Below are 22,751 nucleotides of genomic sequence, written 5' to 3'. Positions count from 1 at the left end.
TTCTTGCTTCTCCTCTCAATCCTGGGGTATGGAATCAGGATTCAGGCAATGCAGCTGAAGACAATGCAGATTTGAGATAGAATCAAGTTAAGCCCTGGGATGCTTTTTTTTTTTTTTTCCTACAAAGTAGCACATGGCTGCTGTGTTTTTGTTTTGATGTTAAAAAAAAGTCATCTTACCAATTCTGATCCAGCTTGATCATGTATCATCCTCTAATATCAAATCATATCCATGGCTGAGGATGACTTTGTAGACACAAAGAAGGGAAAGACTCCACATACAAGTACATAATAATATATAGTCTTAAAGCCTTTATTTTAATGCAAAATAAACCAGGTAAAATTTATATAGCCATATGTAACAAAAGATCAAAATCTTTGATGTGGTACTAGAAAAAAACTGTCAAATTACGTGTTGAATTTCTCCCCCAAAACAATCACACATGATTTTTAAATCAGTTTCACTTAAACACACAGATATTGTCAGGATCACAAGTACCTCTCTCTCCCTCACAGTAACAGAATAGTGTCTTACAAAGCCTTGTTTCCTATGAAGAGATAGCGAATAGCACTTCTGATTTTGCATGTAAGGCTTAAGGACCCTGCAGGACAACTGTGATGGGGAGCACAGGTGTGGGGCCTCTTGAAAGTGCAAAGCAGCCTCTGCTCAGAGCAGTGTCAGGATGTGGCCCTGGCAGAGCAGTCGCTAGGATTCACTCGCAGCACTAACTCTGATAAACAAACCTGTGATGGCTGGGAGGAAGAGGTAGCACAATTCATCTGTAAAAAAATTAGGCAGCATGTGAAGCTATTTCTAGATCAGGAAGCTGGAGTGAATTGGAATTCAGGACTGTATGCATTTTTTCAAGGCAAGAGCCTTTTTTATTCTTCTCTATGCTTAGTTTCCCCCTCAAAGGGCAGTTGATATTTCTTTACGCTTTTGAGGGGTGCCTAGAGACTTCTGCATCATAATATATCACAGTGGTAATGTCGGCTCACAGGCCAAGATCATGGCTCACTAGTGGGTGGTCACTCAGAAAATCCACAGGCTCTTTTTCTATCTCTTAATCTTTCAACTGCTGGGTCTGGCTGGCCCTGTGCCAGAGCCAGAAATGCAGGCTGCACGCCACCAGCTCAGGAAATCAAAGCTTCAGCTTCACGTGAGTGTGGGCCTCTCTCCCTCGGTCTTGATGCCTGTTCATGCACACACACACTTAGGGCTGCTCCCGTGGCAAACCCAACTCTCCCTTCACACCCACTACGTCAGTAACTCTACTGCTGGACTGGCACATTTTGGATGAGGGAGTGCGAGGCAATTACGTGTCAAGAGCATTTCAGACTCATAATTTTCCCAAACATATGGACATATGGGAAAAGAACAACTTGTTACTTAACGGCTCTTTTGGATTTTGCAAGTGTGTATTTTCAACCGTCAGTTGTAGCACCTCGTGAATTCTGCACGGTACATATTTTTCCACAATATGGTGCTAAAATCATACATTTTATACTGCAGAAAAGCTGACTATATATACTGTAGTTACACATTATACTTTTGAAAATACTGTACCTCTACCAGATATTAAATCAGGAAATGGCAATTTTCTCCCAGAACAATGGCACCAGAGATTGATGAGATGGCTCTGTAATACTTTTTGGTCTTGCTCCCCCAGTTAGGTCACACTGTTTTTCCTCCTTAGCTCCTTACCTGTAGGATGCATCAATATATTATACTTACAGCTTTTTTTTTTTTTTTTTTTTTTTTTGATTGGAAGAAGCTCTCTACTGATTTCTGCTTACTGAGCAGAAGCATCATTTAATAACCTGTGGGTAAGGTAAGATTAACAGCTCAGAAGGTGTTTGTTTGATTTGTCTGCCTCAACTGAGTGGAGCCGATGCAGTCAAGGGGAGCTCTTAAGGAAAGATTCAGGTTATGAGGAGATATTGGGCAGGTCTCTCAAAGGCTATAAATAATCTAGGAGCTGTTTCTATCCAGATTTTATTTGGCCCTGGCTCATGAAATACTGTAAATAAGTTCTGTTCACTGTGCTGTGATGCCATTTGAAGGGTTAGTTGAGAGTGATTTACAAAGGCAGTAGCTTATATTCAGAGCTGTTCTTAATTGTGGCCTGGCTTGATAAAGCCACTGTCGCAAACATTAGTTTCTTTGCAGCTGGATCAAATGTATCAGGGGTTATATTTCAAGGAGGGAAAGGAAAGAATTTTAATTTGTTTTTGCTTCACTTTCAACAGGCCTTTATAACACCAGCGGCTGTCCTGTGGCTGCCAAGTCCTGGCTGAGTATCCTACAGCATCTAAAGCTTTCTGAGAGCAGTACAGGGCTGTGCCGAGCACGTACATGACAGGAACAGTTTCCTTGGGGAATGCCCCTTATTTATGGAGGGTACTGAGAGACATCCAGCTTTGCACCCAACACTCCCTCCAGAGGTTTTTCCCTCCTACATTACTAGGGAAGAGGGCAGAAAGAAATGGAATAAGAACCAAACACCCTTGCTTCATAATCAGTTGCATTCCTCTTCCTCTCTCCCTCCCACGAATGCTTCCTCCTGACTGGATTTAGAGCTGTGCCTGCCCCTGCCCCAGGGAGTCCAGCCCTCTATCTGAATCATAGAGGTGCTCCCCTGCCATGGAAAGCTGTCTCCTCTCCCCTGCTTCCCAGCCTGCTGGTGGGTGGAGGCTGGTGGGAATGCAAGCACTAGAGCCTGCCAGCCACTCAGGCAGCTGCAAGTGCTCCCTGTGCTTGAGGGTTACGCCAGGCTCTAACCAGCACCATCAGCAGAGAAGAAAGTAGGCTGGGATTAAATGCTGCTTCTCATCAGGGCCATTACCTGCTAGCAGGACACACTCCTAGCAGAACAAACCTTCCTGATGGTATTTAACACTTGGGAAGTGATCTATGTGATTTAATATGTTGCATACCAAAGGCGTCAAAATGACATCAAAGAAATCCTTAATCCTTGGCTAGGTCACAGTCTTTTCCTGATGAGGAGAGGAGGCCTAGTGGTTTAGTGCCACTCCCGAAAGGCAGAAGTCGAGGAATTAAGGACACTTGGAAATAACATATTTCTAGGTCACAATACTGCATGGTTTCCTTCTGACAAAATCCTTAAGACAGATCTCTAAGTGCTCAGAGATCAGGTCACACAGGTCCCTGTGGCTGCGGACACACATTTCTGTCTGCAGAGCAAACTCAGGCTGTTTGGGGCTAAGGACTGAGCAGGTACCCCACCACTCTGTCCCCCCACCATGGCTCTGCTGTGCTGCTGCCACCCCCTCCCCACCACACCTTCTCTCTTCCTATGCACTGCTGCAAATAACTTGCTACAAACAGCTATTCTCACATCTTCCTCCTGGGCCCCAGGGTCTTGAAGCCCTTCCTGTTACTTTCCTTGTCTTTTTCCTCACCCCTTGCTGTGAAAAGCACCTCTCCCCACTGACCTCATGGCCTCTGGTTGCAGGAACTCAAGTAGTTTGGCACTTGGCACGGCGGGGCCCAGTGCTGCCCAAGGCAGACACACTGCTGGCAGGTACTTGGCTCCAACACCGCCTGGAGTGGGCCAGGAATGGGCTGCTTGATGGAGCCAAGGAGCACCTGACACAGTAACTTAATATGAATTATGGAGTCCATGCCCACAGTCACCTCCCTGGTCACTTCCTTATAGGCCAGCTCCATTGAAAGCCCTCAAGCAACACTTTCTGACAGCAGCTGAGGATCTGGTCTCCAGGGTTTACATTTAAAGACTGCACACTGTATAACCAACCAACACTCACAAGCACACACTCCCCCACTAGTTCTCAGACGTGGTTCTCAGGTGGCTGCCTGTCTTCTGAGAGCCTGCCCAAGCATAGGGAATAAGGCTTCTTACCCTACTCCAACTGCAGCAGGTGCAATAACTCTTGACACAAAGACTGCAAAAAATGAAGGCTACAAGATAAATGCTGCCACCACCAAAAAGACAGAGGAATACAGAGGCCAGATCACAAATCTGCAGCATCCTAAAAGCAGAGCTGTTGGCCAGGATGTGCCTGGAATGTAGCCGCTCTCTCTGTGGCAGTCCCTTGCCATGATCACACACTAGATACACAAGATGCCCAGCTCTGCAAGAAGTCTGTACTGCATGCTGTGTTCTCACTTAAAAGGCTCTACAACAGCACTCTGAAGTAAACTCTGGTGACTCTGCTGCCCTTACACAGACAGCTATGTACTGTAAAGGTGTAACTGGATTCAGTAAATAGCCCTGAGGTGTATTAAGTGTTGTGTTTCATTTCCAGCAGCCACTTTCTATTTTTAAAAGGAATTAAAAAAACACTCAACTGTCTGGTACCTCACATACTCAAAACACATCGTACCTCACGTGGCTTTAGTTCGCCTGTTAGAAAGCACCTACGCTGAGCCCAGCTCAGTAAGAACGACTCCAGGTCTCGCGTGCCATTCTTACAGGCAGCTACGCTTAGGAACAACTCTACAAGGGTGATGCCCAACAGGGCTCCTCCCGGGCTGTGCCCACGTCCAGTGCATGGCTATACAGCTGCAGTCATGGGGTTCTTCTGCCTGGGATCCTGTTGCCTATACTGGTACTGATCTGGACTGGTCCCACGGTGTCGGAGCATTTCATTGTAAGCTGGTGCTCGGTGGGACTGTGGAGGGGAAGGCGGCACGTCCTGCCGGAGGGGTCCTTTATGCTGGTTTGCCATGGGCTGGGCTGGGTAATATTGAGGGTACCTCAGTTCTGCCACTCTTGTGTCCGGCACACGGATGTAGTTCCCCTTGGATGGGTGGATAACAGGCTGTCCTCCGTGGTAGTAGGGAAGATCTCTCTCTTTGTACGTTACTCGTGGCCCTGTTAAATATTCTAGTGGCTCTGCAGGTCCACGCCTGAGGAGGAAAAAACATAATAAAGCACATAAAAAGGCAGTATACTAGCCCAGTGATACATTATTGTACATACAATCTATGTTTACTTTGGGAGAGGAAATGCCACCTCAAGCATGACAAGTCCTGATGAATGAAAAGAACTTCTGAAGGATAACAAGCTTCCCACCTGCATGCTACAAAAGTCTGTAACATCCAGGACCCTTGAGGAAGGGTCCAGTACACATCACAGCCCTTTTACAATGGGGGAGCACTGGAGCCCTTCAGCTTCCAAAGTCAGTCTCCTGTGATCCATTTGCCATAATGGAAACAAAGCTCCTTTAAACAATGCATATTTGACTGAATCTTATCTAGCCTGAGGATAAACAGATGAGTTGGGTCTGCAAGTCTGCAAATCCCATAAGCTTTACATGTGCAAATATTCACGCTTTCCAGGCCATTTCCCACTATTCTCTCCTAATATGTCAGCCTGTAAAACTTTCCAAACACCATAGTTGGAAAAACTGGGGAAGAAACACTGGGGATGTCAGGCTACAATACCTGTGTTTAATGGGCAAGTTGCCAATGAGATTTCAAAAACTCTGTGATCTAAAAGGCCTGATATTACAACAGTCCTGTAACTTGTCTGTATCAGTATGGATCTCACAAGCCCTAGTTCACGTGAAAAGCAACATGTGAATGTGTCATCCCCAAGGATGTGCCATGGAGTCCTCTCTGTAGCCTTCTGCATCTTAATTTCATGATTTTTACTAATGAAGCATTGATAGTTTTTTCCTATTACAACTTAACTTGTGATACTTTTGAAATGGCAAAAATAATTGTTCTCACAGACATGTCACCAGAGCATCCCCAAAAGTTCAATTTAATTAGGAGTTTTTGCCAGTCTGACTTCAAATGTCTTTGTACTTTGGACAAAACCTCTCACTGACTACACAGGAAGCTTCTCTCCAAATGAGAGCTTAGGGAAGGAGACAGAGTTTTGACCCAAAACAGGGGCTGGAAGTTGATCAATTACACCTGCTCTGTGTCTTTGGGACTGAACTCATCAACTGTTAAAATATTCTTTGCATAGATTATGAAAAAAGTCATCATTCTGGTACAGCAGATCAGGTGTTCAAAATTTGTCAATGACTCTCTTGTTCACACAGAGATTTTACAAACATGCTCCTTCCTTCTTAACCTGGGCTCCCAGACTCCGCTGGAACTTGTTTAACATGTAGTAAAAGAAAACATGTGGTTTTCTGCTGCACTCGTTTAAGCCCATGGGGTAAATCATGGACATAGGCAATGAACAAACATTATCTGCCTTGAAATGAACCTACAATTCTCCTCCTGGAATAACTTAGTGCAAATGTTTCCTGTTTAAAATGGAAAGAGCAAAAGGAAGCATTCCAGGCCTTGGACTTTTAGGACCCTATGCTCCCCAGAGACTTTCTGCTTTAAAAACAGAACATTATAAAAGACAGGCACTCCCAGCCTCCCCCCACCTCCTGGTGAGACAGTCCAGACAAAGTGCTGAAGGGCCTGAAGCCACTCTCTGAGATACCAAACCACTCTTAACCCTACGTACTGAGACAATTACCGTCACTGCTCACACACCTACACCTTGCAACAAAGGCTCATTTCCAGAGCAGGCCAAAGAGCCGCTCCACTTTTTTTTCCACATGCATGAAGGCTTGTTCACTAGTCAGTCTCATCACACTCAGCTTTAATGCCTCTGTGCACATAAATGTACTCGCAATCATAAAAGGTTCTGCTATGGTAGGAACTGTTTTGTGTCAAGCAGCACACCAAGAGGAACAAATGTCAAACCTACACCCATCACCTTTTAATATAAGGATCATGCTCAAAATCCTGTACATTGGTTTTATAAGGTGTTCTCACCGGCAGCTATAATCAATGAAATTCTTGTGGATTACATTAAAAAGGGACTGAGCTTGGAACCTGATCCAGAATTCACTGAAAACCCAGTGGTAGCTTTTGGACAGAGCTCTAACTGTAATTTGAATTACTCCAAAAAAACAAATTCAAGATAAATTGGCACCAAAATGATGGCTGACAATAGGACTGAGCCACCAGCATGACATACTGAGCCTTCAGTACACAACTCATACCTCAACTGACACCAGAGGTCTGCAAGGTGCAGGAAAAAAAGAAGGGTGTGCTTTGCCATCCATCCAAAAGAGCTGTTTCCAGGAAAACTCAGCCAGTCCAGTTTTAGGAAAGAGTGTTACACTGCTGCCACAGAAGCTGTCACTGTGCAGAGGGTTGTGCACTTAGGCTGCTCTGGCCCAGGACTATGCAGTGAAGATGGGCCTGGGCAATCAAAGCGTGCCAGACCTGAGAAATGGCCCCAGGCTGCCTGAGCTAATGCCATCAGATCTCCATTGCTGTTCCCTCTCCTAGCGAACTAAATCCACATCGCTTCACTTACAACTAACACCATCTGTGGCTGTGTAGACAAACTGCAGAACAACATGTGGGAAATTTTTTATCTTTCTTTAAAAGATAAAAGATAAAACCCCAAGTTGTTCACTGTCAGCACCAGTTTCCTTTCTCTGAGGGCAAAACACCCATAGGTGGTGTAATTCTTGAGTGTCTTGCCCAGAGTCATGACTTAGCAGCAGGGAGAACAGGTTGTACACAGAGACCTGATAGGAGTCCACTTCACACAAACCTTTTAGGAAAGCCCCACGAAGACGGAAGATATGTAAGTTATTTTAGCAGCTTTGGGGATAATACAAGCAGTGACCTAGCCAACAATTAGCAGAACTTTTGCCTGAGTCAAACCTTGGGAAACACTGGTAACTGTCCAAAAGGCTGACTCCAGGCAGCATGACTGAGGGAGATTTCACAAAAGATATCCTCATGGCTGCTCCACACTCTCCAGCTCACTTCCCCTAGTAATCCCAGTGGGTCTTACACTCACAGATACACAAGCTACAATGACAACACATTTTTTTCCTTTTTATGACCAGCACAGCATGTTGAAGCCAAATTATTTCCCAAGGATTCATTCTTCCTCACCTACCACCCATGCCTGGTGAAGTTCATTCTCAGGGAGCTGCTCACAGTGCAACCAACCAGCCTACAGAGTCTCCATGAACCTCTATCTAACCAGTCCTAAAGAATAAGAAAAAACTGCCCTTCCCTCCTCAAGTGTGACAAATTAACCATCAGAAAGGTAATCTTCCTAAGGTAAAAGAAACAACTGCAAATACCAAGCTTTCCATGCAGAAATGCTGTCACCATTAGCAGTAAGTCTGGGACACTGAGGGCAGTTCCCAGCAGGAACAGAATGGCTCCTCTGAACCAACCCCCTTCTCACTCGATAGCCCACAGTGTAAAAGTATATGCTGTTGTTTATCCTTAAAGAAATTGCCAAAACAAACCAAACCAAACACTTTCTACTTGGCAGTCCCTTGTAGATGCTGTGCTTGTTTCTGCAAGGAGGAAAACAACTCCTACCTTTTCCCTCAGCAGACACTGCCACCTCTGAGGAGGTCCTAATGAAATTCTTCTCCTCTCTTGCACTGTTTTTGTTGGCTTCTGATGAGTTCAGAGTTCACAGGGCCATATCACACCTCCCCAGTGACCCATGGTGTGGGGGTCAAACCAATAATCTCAAGTGGAAAATCAGTGACTCAGGGGAGTGATCAAAAATCCACAAATTGGGTCAAGCAGGTCCAGCCACTCAAAAGGACCAGGCCAGGACCGTGCCCTCTGAGAGGACATGCTGAGTAGGAGCTGCTCTGACTGTCAGCTGTTTTCCAGATTTTTGGCCATTTGTTTGACCTGGGGATACAGTGCAATTAATGGCAGGCAGAAGGCAGGGAAGCTGACACAACATCCTGGGAAGGAACTGATCTCAGAGCTCAAAACCTGGTTTTGCTGATAGTTCAGCTCTGCTGGGTCCCACTGGAAAGTGCAATATGGATGTGGGTCTAGCTAAAAGCAGAGGCTGCTGCTGCAGGAAGCAATTGAACGAAGGGAGAGAGAAGCACCAGGTTCCACAAAGGAGTGAAACTGGTGAGACAGAGTGAAAATACTCCTCGAAAATGTCATGAGCAAGATGCCCCTTAAAATGGTGCATCTGCTTTGAGGAAGCAAAGTCTCACCTTCCTTCCCCTGCAGAGAAATTACAGATCACACACAGGCAGTTGTGAACGTGTTTCACCTCATATGCTGGTTTGCAGCTCTACCAGTTTATCTTTTAAAGTGATTCACCAGTTAACAACTGTGATCCATTTTGAGCATTAAGAGCACAAAGTAGCCTTGTCCAAGAAAAGCAGGTAATTTGGGACTGATATTCAATTAATGTGTTGTTATTTTCTCTATGACAGGTAAAGCCTAAAGCAGGTTTTTCTATCTCTGCTTTATCTATCTTTGAAGCACAAAAATACAGTATTTTCTGGCTTTACTGCAGAATTTTTAAGAGCTTCTGCGTTTATTTAAAACTGAACCACAGGATTTGGAACACTTAGGAAAGACTTCTTTTACCCAAAAAAAATTATTTAGTCACAGATATCTGAAGGTTTCAAAAGCTCTAAGTAAACACTTCTTGCTTTCTGCAGTTCCCTCTTTTTTTTTTTTTTTTTTAACCCCCATTTTAGAAATTCTTCAGCTGTGGAAAATCTTACAGAGTAGACTGGCATAAATACCTGATGCTTCAAAAACCTAATCAGAAAAAAAAAAATTACATTTCAGGTTTACTGCATTTCATTGATAACCTCCATTTGCAGGTCACCTTTAACATCCTTGGAGACATGTGCTTGGGCTATCTGAAAGGAAAGCAAAATGAAGGTCTAACTGCTCGTGCTGTGCCCCATCACGTTGGGGGTTTGGATTTCATTGTGACAAAGGGTTTTTCTTCCCTCTGTTCTATAGGGAAAGTCACAGAGGTCACCCTCTTAGTACCTGGTAAAAAGCAAGGAAGGGAATGCTCTCTTCTTACATCACTATCTCCTCCTTGCTGCTGAGGGAATATTTTGCAAGGGATATAATCTCACATGAAAACCTGCCTTCTTACTTTGTTAGAGAGTACTTCTTGAAATAAACTTCAAAGACAGCCACAGACTAAGTAGCAAATGGAAAGCCCACATTTGGCTGCAGTCTCTTTCATGTCTAAGCAAGACATACAGAGACTCTGGGTGATGGCATCAGACAGCCCAGGCTGTGATTAGAGAACAGGAGAAAGCAACAAGATCCTATCTGTGTCCAAATTCTCAGTGAAGAACTCCACTGTATGCAGCGTGATTGTGTGATGTTTGTTCTCAGCCAGGAGCATCTACTTTTAAAGAAGAGAAACTGCTGAAAGAATTAAATTATGCAAACAAAAAAATCTTCAAGTATCAAATACATTACACTGTGTCTTTATAAAGCTCTTCTCAACAAACAGTAAAAACAATTAACTGAAAAGATCATGTAGAGCCTATCTCTCCAGATAAAGTATTAAAGATACTGCAGTGCTGTTTGTAGTCAGTGGCTCTAAGAACTCCTGTTGCTTAATATTCAACATGCATATAACATAAATAAATTAATGAAATTTCAAATCACTGCAGATTTCAAAGAAATCACTGAGATGCATTAAGGTAGGTCTCTGTATCTTAATAGGTGAGATAATCCTATAATAAATATTCTTTGCCCTTTCAGATCAATACTTCCCACAGCAAAATAAAGGGTTTGCATTTAAAATTCACTGGGAATCAAATTTGGTATCTTAGTGCTGGGAAGAATCTGCAGCACAAGGAAGTGCTCAGTGGCTGTTGTCTGTGAGAGAGGCTTGTACCCCACAGAAGAAGGCAGATGTCTAGCAATGTCATACTAACCTCAAACACACCATACACACTTTATTTATGGGCTGAGCTGGTGGAGGTGCTTCCTTCTCCTGTTCTTTTATCAACAATACAAGGCTAAAAAATCAGATAACATAAACGAATACAATCCCTGGCTCTCATGTAGCACATGCCATGCAGAGAGAGCTGTTTTTAGTTTGAGGACTGTGTTTGGAATTCCTTCAGTGTCAGGTTTCCAGTTACCAGACCCTCTTCCCTGGGCCAGGCACGACTGCGGTCGGACTGGATTAGCAGAATACTCTGCAATGTATATTACACAGCTTTGACTTCTACAGGCTTTGCAGACCCATAAAAATAATGATCATTTAATGACCTGCATTTCAAGGTGGGGGTGTGTGTGTGTGAGTGGTGGGTGTAAGAGTGGAAGAATCTCTCTTCCCTTTTTAAAGAATTCCTGTTTGGTTTGGAGAAGGATGAGTCCATATAAGTTTGTTTGAAACTTGAGCAATACATTCCAGATGCAATGCAGGCAGGCCTGATTCTCTTCTCTGGCATACACTTTTGCAAAGTCTAAAGTGGTGCTAACTGGCCTGAATATAAGAGTTTATATATGCACAGTTTCTCTCTCTCTCCAATATTACAGCTTAAAATATTTTGAAACAAACAGTTAAAGCACCACAATCCCAGCAGGTATGTGCAGAGATGTGTTTATATTTCTCTAGTTGAAGTCCAGCCTTAAAGCAGCTGGAGAACTAAGTCTTTATGGTTTGCAGAGGGCCACACCACAGAGGTGTTGGGCCCCAGCTGCTCCCTGGGCCCTTTTTAGCAATTGGAGATATTCAGGTGTCACACTTGCTTTCACATCTAAGACCAAGTGTACAGTTTAGTCACATACCACCTTTCCATGCAGGGGAGCAGCCTGCAGAAACAATGGTAAGACAGGGAAGCAGTGTCTGACAGGTTCAAAACTTTACTGTAATATTAGGTATGACTTCTTATGACAGCATGAACAACTTATTTTGTCTGCAAGAAAATAGATTGCTCTCAATCCCCAATGGAGCAAACAATGTCACAGATTGGTTAACATCAGAATTTAGAGTGCCATTTAATTAAACTCCCTCCCATCAGCAGCCAAACCAAAAGACAGTGTTGCTGCTTTGCTCCAGCATTAGTTTATTTTCCACAGCAAATCTCAGACCAGTTTCTGAAAATCTCATCCTGTAGGCAAATCTCCCCTTTCTCTCCTTCCCTAAATCCAACCTACAAATATAGGAACTGTGACAACCAGGATTAAAACCCTGGAATCAACAAAAACAAAACCCGAAATGTGCTAGCTGATGCTCTGTAAATGCCTAAAAAGCATTCACAACAACTAGTGCAATAATCCTTCCTACTCAATTCCTGACTTGTTTTGTTCATATGCTCTCAGGCATGGTACATCTCTTCTACCAGAAAGCATAAAATAAAGTAGCACCTATTGAACAAGACATTGCTATTCTGTGATCTCCTCAAGCTTAAAGGGATCTTAAGTAGATTGGTACTTTAAGTAGCGAGTCATTACAACATGTGTCATTTCAGATGTTCCTCATTATTCAACACAACATAATGCCGTGTGAGTCATTAACCTCTGGGCACTGGTAACCTACTCTCAATGCTAAGCAGTCATGCTTGTTGCTCAGGAGCCGCCATGCTCCGTTGGGGAGAGACCTGGCTGAGATTTCAAGGTCCCTTTGGTCTTTTGTTTTGCAGATCAGTGGGGACCAAAAGCTCTTCCTATAGACTTCTTGGCCTTTGGTCTTTTGAGTCACATTTCTGAGAAGATGCTGACCAAGTTACGTTGGAAGGCAGAAAACTTCTTTTTAAAGGACATACGTCTCTTAAGCCAGCAAGAGAAGCAACTGTTTAGGCTCCTCAGTTGAATTTTGCATTTAAATGCAAATTCAAACTAATACAAAAAAGTACTGCCCCTACTGGAGCAAGATGCTGAAGTGAAAACTGTGTTATGGTAATACTTGCCCTGTCTTACTGTGTAGCAACTCCCAACAGACAGGGGGACCTGCTGCCCCTGCCCTGAGAACAGCCAGCTGCTTCCCTCAAGAGCAGGTAATCTGGGAGAAAGGAGCAAGGTGCAGAGGCAAGACCCCAACAAGGGCTTCAGTGCAGCCGCAGCACAGAAAGCAGAAAAACCACCGGGATCCCCTTGCCTCACCCTAAGCCCTGCTGGAGGTCTCTGCTTTTTTGAAGGCTATCAGAATGGAAATTGAGGAGTCTGCAGTGGTTTAGGAGCTTTTAATTTGATTTAAAAGAAATTCTGTTGCCATAGTCAAAATTGCTTTTCAGAAGGAATTGATCACTCCTCCCCAGCAGGGAAACCTCTGCCCTTTGCCTGCCCATTCACAGCACTACTGCTATCCATGCTGGTTTTGTGAAGTGCTTTCAGAAATGCATAAACCCAAATTCCACCCTATTCTCATTTTTCATTCGAAATGAATTTAAAGCATGGTGACCATTCAGCTGTACTATTCAAATGATTTTCAACTAATAACAGAAACCATTAAAAGAATCTTCCTAAGTAATAATAACCTGGGCCCAGGTCTTTACTATTCAGCCACTGGGACCTTAACATGCTGTCTGATCTTTAGTGGGCTAGTAAAAACCTGTAAGAAGTGGTTATTAATGTTATTACCAAGCTTTTAGGCTTTTTTTTTCCTCTTAGAGCATTTCTCATTTAAATTAAAGCACTCCTTGCAGCACTTTCTCCCATTGCCATGATGAAGCATGGCTGTCAATTCTGCCTCCAATGGCACAAACTGGGTAGTAAAACCATGCTTCAGTAAAAAAGGAATACGTAGCTGGTTATTTTTTCCTTCAATTTGTTTCTTTCTGGTCCAGACATTCTGTTAAACTCACTGTGATATATCATTCTTTTTTCCTTCTCTTTGTAACAAAGGCAAAGCCCAACAACCAGCGAAGAAGGATGGCTGTTTTGGGGGGGCAAGAGGGACCTTAAAAACAAGCAGCTCTTATTTCTTTCTTCAGGCAGTATTTCAGTCCCCATTGTTTCTCTACTGATCATGTACTGATTTTCTCCTAAACAGCACAGCCTGTAAGTACATCCTTCCCATCCCCCCCCCCCCCCCCCCAGTATTTTCTTTTGTTAGAACCTTTCATTTCTATACAGGCATTAGATTATACATTTCCTGGCTTGCCGCACTCCATTAACACTCTGGTAACCACCCATTTTCCAGCTAGCCATTAAACACCAACTTTCATAATTGAGATTTAAAGGCTCAGGGCATGATAAACAGCTGAAGTTATAACTTTACAGCTGCCTCTATAGAAGTGTGTAAATCTCCAGATTTGGATAGGTAAATCAGTTAATTAGACTTGCATTAAGCCACAAACTTTGCGGGTGCTCTGACAGCACATGTCCTGAAGTTGTGCCTTAAATAACAAGGGTCAAACCCTCAATCCCGCGGGGCTGGGACAGACGGAAAGGTCCCACCCGGTGCCCAGGGAGCGGTAGCGCCGAGCGCAGCTGCTGTGACTCGCAGCCGGCCCGAGCGCCCATTCCAGCTGTGTTTATGCTGGCTCCTTCCTGCGGAGCTCCTTCAGTTACACGAACAGCAGCGCGGCTGCGGCAGCGCCGCCGCTCCCGGCTGGACACGCTCTACCTGCTGCAGGCAGCCCCGGGCTTACCACCCTGCCTTTTCTGCCTGCCAGCTCGCAGGCTGCTCTCAAAGCAGCGCCCACGAGGTTTGGGACTGAGCACAGCTTCTCCCTGCCTCACCTGAGGCTGAGGACATTTCAAGTGCATGACCCTGAGTCAGTGCTGGCCAGTAAAAGTTCAGAACTGGCGACATTCGGAGCTGCAGCCACCAGTCTCTTTAGGGGCATGGGTAGTAAGAGGTTAACCTTGGGTCGTGAGGCCCAAGGGCCTGTGCTCCACCTCTGCACGAGTTATCTCCCCGTTGCTGCATTTAAAAATACTGTACGTAATTAACTGTTATCAGGTTGTTAAGCAGCGTGCTGAAGTGTGAACTTATCGTTCAATTGTTTCCTTTATTTACAAAGCCCTGCCATTCTCTTAGGCAGCAGCCTGGGACGGGCTGTTGACTTGCTCAGATGAGGAGGGTTTGGCATGCCAGATCCTGGGAGCAGAAGCAGATTCTGGAGAAGTGAGACACAGACGAGAATCTGCGAACAGCCCCTCAAGATGTCCTGTAGAACAGCTGTGCTTGGAAGAGACACGCACACATGGCAACACTACCAAATACATCACTCTGAGGCTGCTTTGAGACCTGAACCACTGAGCATGGAGGAAACACACAATACAGCTCCCAACTGCTCTATGGGCACAGGTGGAGTTTTTACTCATGTATATGCTATTAGCCTTAATGCCTATAGATATACAGAAATATGTTCCATTCCCAGATGAAAACAACATAACTGCTGACTTTCACACTCATCTGAGCTCAGTTCTTCCCTATTTAATTTACTGCACATTGTTCCTTTAAGCAAATCTGGAAGTCAGAGGTCATTATGTTAGACCACAAGACGGGTGGACAGGACAACAGCACAAGATGCCACAGCCCCTGCTGTCCTCTCTGCCTCCTTCAGCAAGGCCTAGGCTTGGATTCCTAGAGCCCATCATGTTTTTTACCACTATCCCCTCCTGGCCTGGCTTTTGTCTTTGCTTTCGTTGTCAGCAGCACCAGCCCTGGCAGTGCCAGCCAGGTGTCCCAAATGACATGAGACATTATCAGATCCCTGTGATTTTCTTCCACGCATTCCTGGCCTGGGGCAGCACCATGCATCCACAGCAGGATTTACCTGCATCGTCCCTGGGCATGCAGCATCCTTTGCTCTTTGGGAACTGGTGCAACCACCAATGTCCCTCATCTACATGCATCCCCCCCCAACACTTCCAATAAACAAGATTTGTAGCTTCTAAACAAACTTCTGTGCCATCTGCACACTATGCTGCGTGACAGACAACAAGATAAAATTTGCAACAGCAAAGACCTTAGAGCAAAACAACCTTTTAGAGAGAGGAAGTACAGGCTGTTGTAACAGTTCTGTCAGCTTAGTCATGTATCTAGAACAGAAGACATCAGGATCATGAAGCTAAAAGAGGAGCACACAGCTGAAGAAAAAAAAAATGCTTTAAAGACACACCAAAACACTGCATCCTTGGCAAAGCAATGTCAATAGCTGGGAATTAGTGATACCTGAGAGAGGTGACAGCCTAGCACTTGGAATATAGGGTAGGGGCAAGCCAGCATTGAGACACAGAGAGGTTTTGGACAGCACTACCTGGTACAGACTTCAATTTATTTTGAAAGGACATGTACATCATGTATCAAAGATGTGCAACAAAGTCTTACATGCAGGACTGGATGCTGGCAGCAGTTTCAGCTGACATTACAAGGAACAGCACCACAATCAAAGAGGCATCCCCACCCACCCAGGAAGGCTGCTACGTGCCATCAGTGAGAAACAGAGAAGCAACAGTGCTTCTGGATATGAACCTGGTAAGAACCTGGCCAAGATTCTAGACAGCATGTCTCAATTTGGCTGGGAGAAAAAAAAATGAAATAAAACCACCCTCTAACTTGAAACAATCTTTTACATAATGAATCAATCAATTATCTTTGCTCTAGTATGTTCAAATCAAGGGAGTCATCATTGAAAATAACAACCAATTTATATAGCTCATTTAAAGCCACAGTAAGCTAGGCTGCTGATTCACTAATGAACAATAAAGGTCACTACTATAATATCTCTCCAAGTATTTTCAGAGTGTGTGGTGTGATAGACTTGAAGTGGCAAGTTCATAAAAACCCCATCAAGATACTTTGCAGGAGGAAGTAAAGATGGAAAAACATCTGTGCTTTGCCTAGATACCAGACTGAGAAGAGGGAACAACTTTGATGCAATGAAGAACTTTGTGCCCCAGACTCATCCAGCCCCAGCCAAAGCCTCTGGATGTCAATGGAAGCATTTAAATGATCTTTGGATTAGGCTTTTGTATAGAATGGTATCTGAAAGGGGAGGAGAGGGCAGGGAGAGAATGAAACATCTGTATCCTGGAATGAAATCAGGAAGTTAAGGCTTGACAGCCTTAGACAGCAAATAAATTGTACCTCGGGTACTAAATGTAGGTTGCTGAAATGCCTCACTTCAAGTGGAAACATTCCTTTTCAGTTGTGTCTTTCAGGTATTCAGAGAAAACCCTGATCAGAATGCTGCTAATTTATGTTTTAATTTTTGAGTGCCCATGATCTAGAAGATGGTACATACATGCAATTATGAAGAAAGAAGACATTCTGCCAAGATTAACAGCACACCTCTGCTCTGTGATGTTAGATCCATGACCATTAACAGTGTGACAACTGGGGCAATGTAGCGGAGTGTGCCCTAATCTGCAGCATCACATCTGAGACTATTACCAGAACCAGATGTTTCAGAGGAAGCTGCAATTTGTGGACAATTAATAGTTTGCAAAGGTCTTACAGCATAAAAGAACCTCTCCCTTCCTCCTCAGATGTTAACTCAAACAAAAGCAACTGTTGGTCTAAGCTTGGGTTTGCAGAAAGGTAAAGGTTTCAGAAACACAAAACACTTGATGACATTTCTGTACTTGCAGATGTTGATACTAAAAATCCCCAAACATGATAATATTTAACCTTGACAGACCTACTATTTGAAGCCCATAGGAAAAAAGCACAATGAAGTAGAGAGAGCCTGTGGTGAATTGAGAAAGATATCTTTTCCAAATCTCAATGTTAAATATTTAATGCTGACTTGGGCTCCTCTTAAAATAAAAAAGATGTGTAATTCTACTGCCAGTAAAATAGGATTTTCTTTAAAAGAATTTTGCAACATTTCGAAGGCCCCTCTTTTTAAGGATCAAAAAGTAAAAGAGAGAAACATCATATTATATCAAGCAGCTACAATATAACCCATTACTCAAGAACATCATTACAATTTCTAAATCAGAAAAGCACAAAGTAGCAATACCATTTTGAGGATGCAAAATCCTCTCCGTATACTAAAGTCCCTTGAAAAACTTACAAAACTTGTGGTATAAACTAGTACAACTGAAAATGAAATATCTAAGAAGGAAAAGACCAGGGTTAAGGGTTCTGTATTGATTTTTTTCCCCTCAGATTGGGATTAAAGCGATTTCAGCTGGGACCCAGAATTACAGATGTGATTATAATTGCCATTTATATTTTTAGACTGTGTACAAAGAAGTGTAATAATGGACAGCTGAACATTTTCCATTGTCCATTAAAAATGAAAATGTTTCTGATGAAATCTCTGTAAGACCAAGTACCACTGCAGCAATCTCTCAATAACAGATCTTGCTTCAGATGTTTGGTGAGGAGAGACAAGGGAGAGTTGCCACCCCCTCATACAAAGAAATCAAACGAAAATGACATTAAGGTTGTTATTCCCCTCAACAATACTAAAGAGATTTCATGTTAAGATTAGTAACAAGTCTTTTCAAAGAAAAAGTCAAATTATCATTAAATAACCTTTTTTGACATTATTTACAGAGTACGTAACACAAAGCATTGCATTAAGGAGGCATTTAAACCACATAAGGTGTAGGGAATGAAAAAGAAAAAATTGTCCAAGTACCACTGCCTGTCTGCCATCCTTCCTTCATCCTTTACAATGTCCATTTAAGCCCAGGTTTCCTGGAGCTCTCTGATAGCGAGGCAAATAACTGCTATTGAAAAGCAAATTGTATTCAAGGTAAAGCAGGTGCTTAAGTGCTCTGATGGATCTGGGCCTAAAAATTCAAGTTGTAAACCCCAACTCAATTTCAAATGACTAACTGAATTTGCCTTTTTTTTTTATTTTTTAATTCCCTTTCGTTTCAAAGCGATCTGCTCTGTGCTTTCTGCCACGAAGCGTGGTGCAGTCAGCACCGCAGCACAGCCCGTCCCACTACGCTGCTCCCACTTGCCATTCCAGAGGGGCAAGGAGATCCTTACAGAAATGCTCAAAAATGCTCAAACCCAGGGCTGGTATGTTCAGGCAGTCTAAATTCAGCCTAATTCCCGAGTCAGTGAGAAACCCAGATGCCTTCAGAGACCCCTACAAAGCTAATTAGAAGACTACCAGAAGTCTACACACAGCAAAGTCACATGGGTTTTCTGAGCACGGCTACTGGGATCCTCAAAGCTTTTAACTGATTCTGGAAATCTTTAATCGCTGAATGTACAGCTGTAAAGTGTGTTTGCTGTTTGAGCATCTTTGGAGGAAGGACTGTTAGCATCCTTTTTCCTACATGCTTTGTCCCAGCTATTGTGTTGGCTGGGTGAGTTCAGTTCAAGAGCGTATCACTATTATCTCCTTTAAAAAGCAAAACAAGGGGAGAAACTGTGGCCATACCATGCTTCTAAAAATACATTCTTTCTATACTGAAGACAAGTCAGCTCTCAGTAAACAAACATGCCTTTTCTTTAAAGCATAGGATTTCAGATTGAACCAAAACTCATAGCAAAAAAAATGCTAAATGAGGGTCCAAAACCTGGCAACACATGGGTATATATATATAGCAGTGCACTAACTAGCCCCTAGATCCAAGCAAAAAGCCAGTCACATGAATTTTCACTGTGAAATCATCCCGAGATTGGTTTTTCTTGCCAGATTTTGCCATGATCTACAACAGACTGTTCTCAAAGCATCTCCCTTCACCTGTAAAACAAAAGCTATTTTTTTTTCTTTAAATGAAGGAAAGTGCCAGCTACTCAGTATCCAAGGACCCCTGTTGGCTTGGGGTTTTGCTTGATAACCTGGGCTGGGTTTTGTTCACACATTTCCTGCCCTCTGGATGGAACTCTGACTGCCAATTTCCAAGGCACTGTCTCAGACCATCTAGTGCACAGATCCAATCTCCTTGCTGAATTACATCTGGGGTGGAACAAAAATGGCAGATAATTCACTTTCTATTACAGTTAACACTCTCCTCCACTTGCTTCCCACGTATGTTATACAGTAGATGTGTTTGCATGTTCTGCTCTATTTTTTCAGCTGTTGCAAGCACATAAGCTATCAATTACACTCTATGAAGAGAGAAGATAGTGATTTGAGGAACGGCTTCCCGTTTATATAACTCCTCACCTCATCACTGCTCAAACATTTAAATGAATGCTTTTGGGCAAGAGACCTGAAGTAGAGAGATTCCTTAGGTGCTCTCTCCCCTGCCATTTCCCCCCTCATTGAATGGTTAATCAGAGCAGCATAATTCTTTAAAACTAATATTTATTCAAACAGCTGCAGGATCCCATCTGCTCACACAGAACAGAGGACAGAATCAGCGGAGACCACAGCAATACCAGGCAGAAGCCAGCAGAAGTTGTGTCAATATCTCTATATCCAACCTAAGTTATGTTTGGCAGACAAAGATTCTGAGTACAGTAAAGACATGACCATTACCCTAAAGATATGGTTAAGTTTTTAGCATATGCATTATGGTATTTAATATATTTTCAAAATAAAGCTTGCTGAAAGTCTGACTAGTGGCCTATGTATTATTTAAGACCAACCACACACCTACAAAGCTTTGCTGCCGTGTTTCTGGAATATCCATGGCATGCTCAATAGCTCATGCATATTTTTCCAAATAAGCATCCACAAAAGAACAGTATCACTGTGCATCTTATGCTTTGTTTATGCCATATTTGAAAGAACTGTTCCAGCAGAAAATTTTGCACAGGTGCTAAATGACAAAATCGGTGCTAATTTACATAACTATTAAATGCTAGAACAATGCAATCTTTTCCAAGCCTGGAAATTAGGGTAAAGATTCTTAAGAAAGCAGGAATTAATCTTCTCTAACAGGGTAGAATAGGAGTTTTAGCTCTATGCTTGCTCTTAACAAAGTTACTGGTCCATAACCACTAGTGATCTGAATGTTTGCAATTCTTTAACAACCTTGAATCACATTCATTTTTAAGGACTACTTTTTATTTCACTTATATCTGTGATAAGATTGGATGGGCTGAAGAAGAACATATAGAGCAGGAAAATATATATTTCTTTTACTAGGATATCCCAAATCTGGAGAGAAACTGCTAACATTGGTGGGCAGAATTCTGGGGGAAAGTAACAAATAACTTAATCAGAGTTTGTCAAATTGCTACCAGATTGACCCAGACAGCAAAGAAATCAAACAGCATGCTCCAACAGTGGCTTCATTTCAGCCTAAACTGACTGTAATCTTTAAGAACACATCCACGGATTGCAGTGTTCTGCACCAGGCTCATACTAGCTTCTAGTAGTAAATTTCTGGCTGTTCTCAAGCTGGATCAACACATTCAAAGCATGACTTTCTAAAGCATCATACTTGAAGAGCAACAAAAAAGCCTTCGATGAATATGAGCACAGACATTTGGACAAAGCCCTCTAAAATTGAGCCTTTTCTCCTGATATGTTTAAGACTTCTGTGAAGAGAAATTAAGTATGTCACCTACTTATGAAATGGAAGTAGTTTGGCTGCCAATTGTCTGAGCTGTGTTGAAACAGCTGCTCTAGCAACTGTTTTTACTATTAAATTCTTCAGCAACTCTCTTAATCCCAAATTAGATACCTCTTTCCTTTAATCACCAGTTTATATAAAAGCTCTTTCCTCGCAAGGCAGGGTTTCACCAAGGATAACAAACAACAGCAGGTCTGCTCAGTGTGCTGCCCTTGTGTTTCTGCACTCCTCACATCTCCCCCACCCTGCTTCTCATTTCTCGGTGGGTGGCACACGGAGTGCTCACGACTCTGTCCCCTACATGTTTGTAAAAGAACACAGAACTAGATTTGAGGTCTTAGGATTTCACAGCTTGTCATTACCTTGCAGCATGCAATTAAGACTGTCCATATACAATTCACTTTCCTCCTTCATCATCATAATCTTTCCTTTTTCCTAAACATGTATGAGAATACCTGTAACTGACTCTCTTTAAATGGCTTGCTATTAGAAGCTTGAAACTTGCAGTTGTGACAGTACACTGTCATGTAGGGCTGTGATTCTGGTGTGGGTTTTTTTCTGGTTGTTCTTTTTTATTTTCTTCTTTTTTCCAAAGCAAAGATTGGATGGAGACAAAGGAATTGAGAACTAACATGGAGAACTAACTGCAGTCTGCCTTTGAGCAAAGGGTGCCACTGCAAAGCTGTTGTTTGCTCACAGGAACATAGCTGAGCAATGACACAACGTAGAGGAGTTTCACGCACAAAAATGAGAGCTGCAGGAAGCTTGCTCAAAAATTTCTGATCCAACATCCTCAAAAATAATACATATTTACACCTGATACTGTTGGCTTCCTACATTTTTCTTTGTTAGGTGTTTTTAAAGCACGTTTGCTGACAGACATCTTTCAGCCGCACCTCCAGACATGTTTATCAAGGGAAAGCCGAAGCCAAGAACTGCAGCAGAGTTGTCTTATTTTGCAATGCTCTTTCTCACCTTTGCAGCCTAGAGCCCACACTTTTTGATGAGATCTGAATTATAACCCAGCATAAGCAGCAACATTTTTATTCCAAATATCCATACCTACAAAGCAGCCAGCTGAGCTTCCCAGTCTGCTGGTCTCCTGAGCCATTTCAATATCCATCTTAACAATGCAATGGATGTATTTGCATTTTGGAGCACACATCTTATTTCCCAGGTTTCACTCAGCACATCACTCTGTTGATGCATTCTATGGGATATATGCTTTTGGTTTTTAATTTAATCTTCTTTCTAATTTGCATTCACTTATCTTTTTTCCACAGATCCTTCATCTCAACCTAACCATTTTGTACTGACACTTTTTTTCTTTCATTAATATTTTGTTCCCTAACATTTGTTTTGTTATTTTACTCACTGGAGGCATAGTTAATACAGCTTTCTTTTTTGAGGCACTGTCTCCAAGACTTCATTAAATTTTATAATATTAATTCAAGCCCTTTTGTTCAAATGCAATATTTTCCTCCATCTCCCATATTTTTAAGCATAATTTGATGCCCTTAGTTTGAGTGGGAGGTCCTTATGCCTGATTATACACTAAAATTCATACC

The 22,751-nt window shown here is 42.8% G+C and overlaps 1 protein-coding gene across 4 annotated transcripts in view; it reads right to left on the bottom strand.

Moving 5' to 3' along the window:
- Nucleotides 1–290: 290 nt before the first annotated feature.
- The window catches only part of PARD3B (par-3 family cell polarity regulator beta), a 394,458-nt gene continuing 371,997 nt past the window's right edge, over nt 291–22,751 (bottom strand). For all 4 annotated transcript variants that reach the window (XM_041472994.1, XM_041472995.1, XM_041472996.1 and 1 more), the window contains one exon: nt 291–4,893. In XM_041472994.1, coding sequence (XP_041328928.1) covers nt 4,539–4,893 — 355 coding nt within the window. In that variant the 3' untranslated portion in view covers nt 291–4,538. The remainder of the gene's footprint in view (nt 4,894–22,751) is intronic.

This window comes from Pyrgilauda ruficollis, unplaced genomic scaffold, assembly GCF_017590135.1.
Source record: "Pyrgilauda ruficollis isolate IOZ18807 unplaced genomic scaffold, ASM1759013v1 scaffold3, whole genome shotgun sequence".
Taxonomy (NCBI): Eukaryota; Metazoa; Chordata; class Aves; order Passeriformes; family Passeridae; genus Pyrgilauda; species Pyrgilauda ruficollis.
Note: the sequence above shows the minus strand (reverse complement) of the source record. Positions and strands in the feature narration are given on the sequence as shown.